The 2,400-nt window shown below is 56.3% G+C and overlaps 1 protein-coding gene across 1 annotated transcript in view; it reads left to right on the top strand.

Annotated features, from left to right (window-relative positions):
- Positions 1–2,400, top strand: part of LOC102467684 (plexin-A4) — a gene marked incomplete at its 5' end in the record, with an annotated part of 128,583 nt that overhangs the window by 86,291 nt on the left and 39,892 nt on the right. Inside the window, one exon of the mRNA XM_006158849.2 lies at positions 419–565. Coding sequence (XP_006158911.1) covers positions 419–565 — 147 coding nt within the window. The remainder of the gene's footprint in view (positions 1–418; positions 566–2,400) is intronic.

The following is a 2,400-nucleotide window of genomic DNA, read 5'->3' as shown; positions in this document are numbered from 1 at the left end:
TCTTTCCCTGCTTTCTCTTTCCGTCTCCCAGCCCCAGACTTCCCGAGGCTGATAAGGGTCCCAGCAGTGCAGAGCTGCGTGTTGTGGCAGATAAGCCAACGATGTGCCTGGGAAAAGGAGAGCTGGTCGGCTTCCAGTGATTAACTTATTTTCTAAGGAGTTCATGCCACAGAGGACTGACCTCTGCCTTCCACGCATCTCAGAGAGAGCGGGGTGGGGCAGGATGGGGAGAAGGAGCAGAGAGGGGGATAGGAGACCGAGAGGGAAGAAGAGGGGATTGCAAAACCAAGAAGCAGGTGGGGGCCCAGGGAGGCCCGCAAGGAGGATGGAAAGCAGCCCCTTGAAGAAGCTGGAGCTTGGGCCTGGCTCTGCACCTGCAACCCAGGTGCCCTGCCCACCTGTGTCTTCTCTCGTCCAGGAGTGTGCTGGGGAGCCCCTCTTCTCCCTGTTCTGTGCCATCAAGCAGCAGATGGAGAAGGGCCCCATCGACGCCATCACGGGCGAGGCCCGCTACTCTCTGAGTGAGGACAAGCTCATCCGCCAACAGATTGACTATAAGACCCTGGTGAGCCAACCTCGCTGCTTCCCCGGGGCTCCAGCAGGTGGGCTTTGGTCCTGGGCACCCCGGCCCAGCAGAAGGGACAGTGTGATGCCACAAAGCCACCTCTCTAGGTGTGTCTGCTCCACACTCCTCTGTGCCCTCACCCCGACTGGCTGTCACACCACACCAGGGCATCTGGATTAGGGGCCACCTGGGCAACACCCAAGCTAGTACCCTGGTGTGCTTCCAGGCCAGTGTACTGAGTTGTGAGCCCAAGGCCCCTCCCCCAGGGCTGCCAGCCTAGGGGACCTCATCAGCCTCCCAGCATGGAGAATTGACAGTTCACACATTTCCAAGCAGCTTAGAAAGCGTTCTTTGGGTTCTGAAGTCACCTTTGCCCCCTCGTCTAAGCTCAAGGACCAGTGTGGCCAGTACCTTATAATGTGAGACCAGCAGGGCCTAGGTTGTAGGGCGTTTGTCCAAGGAACATGGAAGTCCCCTCCAGGCTCAGACGGCCTCTCCCAATAGGAACTGTTGCCCTTGGAGAGAGCAAGCTTGGAGTTGAAAAGACAGCTCCATATCAGAGCCCAACTCTGCCTCTGACCAGCAGGGTGAAGCCCCTGCCCCCCCTCCCAGGTGGGACCCTACTCTGCCTCTGACCAGCAGGGTGAGGGGTGGGGCAGGCAGGGCCCTACTCATACGGAATTTACATTTCTTTGTCTGAAAGCCTGGGAATAGTAATAGAACCTACAAAAGCAGGGATGGCGGAGTTGTCCAGAGTATCAAAGGGGTCAAGTCACACAGGCATGAACCCAGTGTGAGTGCTCACGGGGCTGGCTCACATGGGTCCTGCGCCCCTCTCCCCAGCCTGGCTGTCCCTCTGTCCCTCCACTGGCTACCTGCTGTCTCTCCCAGCTTAGGGAGCTCACCCTCAGGCTTCCCTGGAGAGAGCTGTGATCTTCCACCAGGCATTTTTCTCCAAGAAAGGGGAGAGGAAGGAGAGGAGTGAATGAGAAATGAGATAAAGCTGAGTGTTGGGGTGGTGGGCAGGGCACCCCAAGAATGGAGGCGAGACAGCTTGGGGATGAAGACTGAACCAGATGGGACTTGAGGTGCAGTTGTCAGGAAGGGAGAGGGAGGGAGCGTGGCTCTCAGACAGCCCCTCCCACCACTGGGGAGACAGTCCCCAGCTTGGAACAAAGCCATCCCTGCTGGCTGTGAAGGCTGCAAAGGCTGCATGCGTGATCCACCTATCCCACTCCCATTTTCCGAGAGCCCCGGGAATCCCAGCAGACATCTGAACAGATTTGCCGGGATTGGCTCATTGATGAGGATTCAAAGGAGCAGCATGTGAATGAGGCCCCTGCCTCCTTGCCGTTACCGTTACCGTCTGTGCCGCAGGAGAGAGTTGGAGGCTCCGATTAAAATGGGAGAGGGGGAAAAAACCTTCCAAAAATAGAGCCCTGAATGGATTTCTTAATGAGCTAGAACTGCTGTTTAAATGTCTCCTGCCCCGTCTCTCCTCTCCACTCTCTCTCCTTCCCATTGCATGAGCAGCTTCCCCATGTTGAAGCCAGCACAATAGTTGTAATAATGTTCCGGCCCCAAATTGCAGTATCTTTTATTCCGGAGTATTATTAGCACACTGAGCTGGTTCGGGGTGACTCGAGTTAAAGAAAACGTGAGAGAATCAGAGTGGGTCAGGGACATGCATCCATTCAGGTGGAACACTTGGGAAATGGAGCAGTGAGGGAAGGAGAAAGAAACTGTGTTTGGTCTCCAGACGAGATGGCTGTGGAGGAGAAAGGTACCCGCCACGTGCAGAGAGGTTCCTCATCGATAGTGCGGGGGAAGGGAAG

Source organism: Tupaia chinensis, unplaced genomic scaffold, assembly GCF_000334495.1.
Source record: "Tupaia chinensis unplaced genomic scaffold, TupChi_1.0 Scaffold000610_1, whole genome shotgun sequence".
NCBI classification, from domain to species: domain Eukaryota; kingdom Metazoa; phylum Chordata; class Mammalia; order Scandentia; family Tupaiidae; genus Tupaia; species Tupaia belangeri.
The sequence above is the reverse complement of the archived record's forward strand: the minus strand, read 5'-3'. Positions and strand labels throughout refer to the sequence as shown.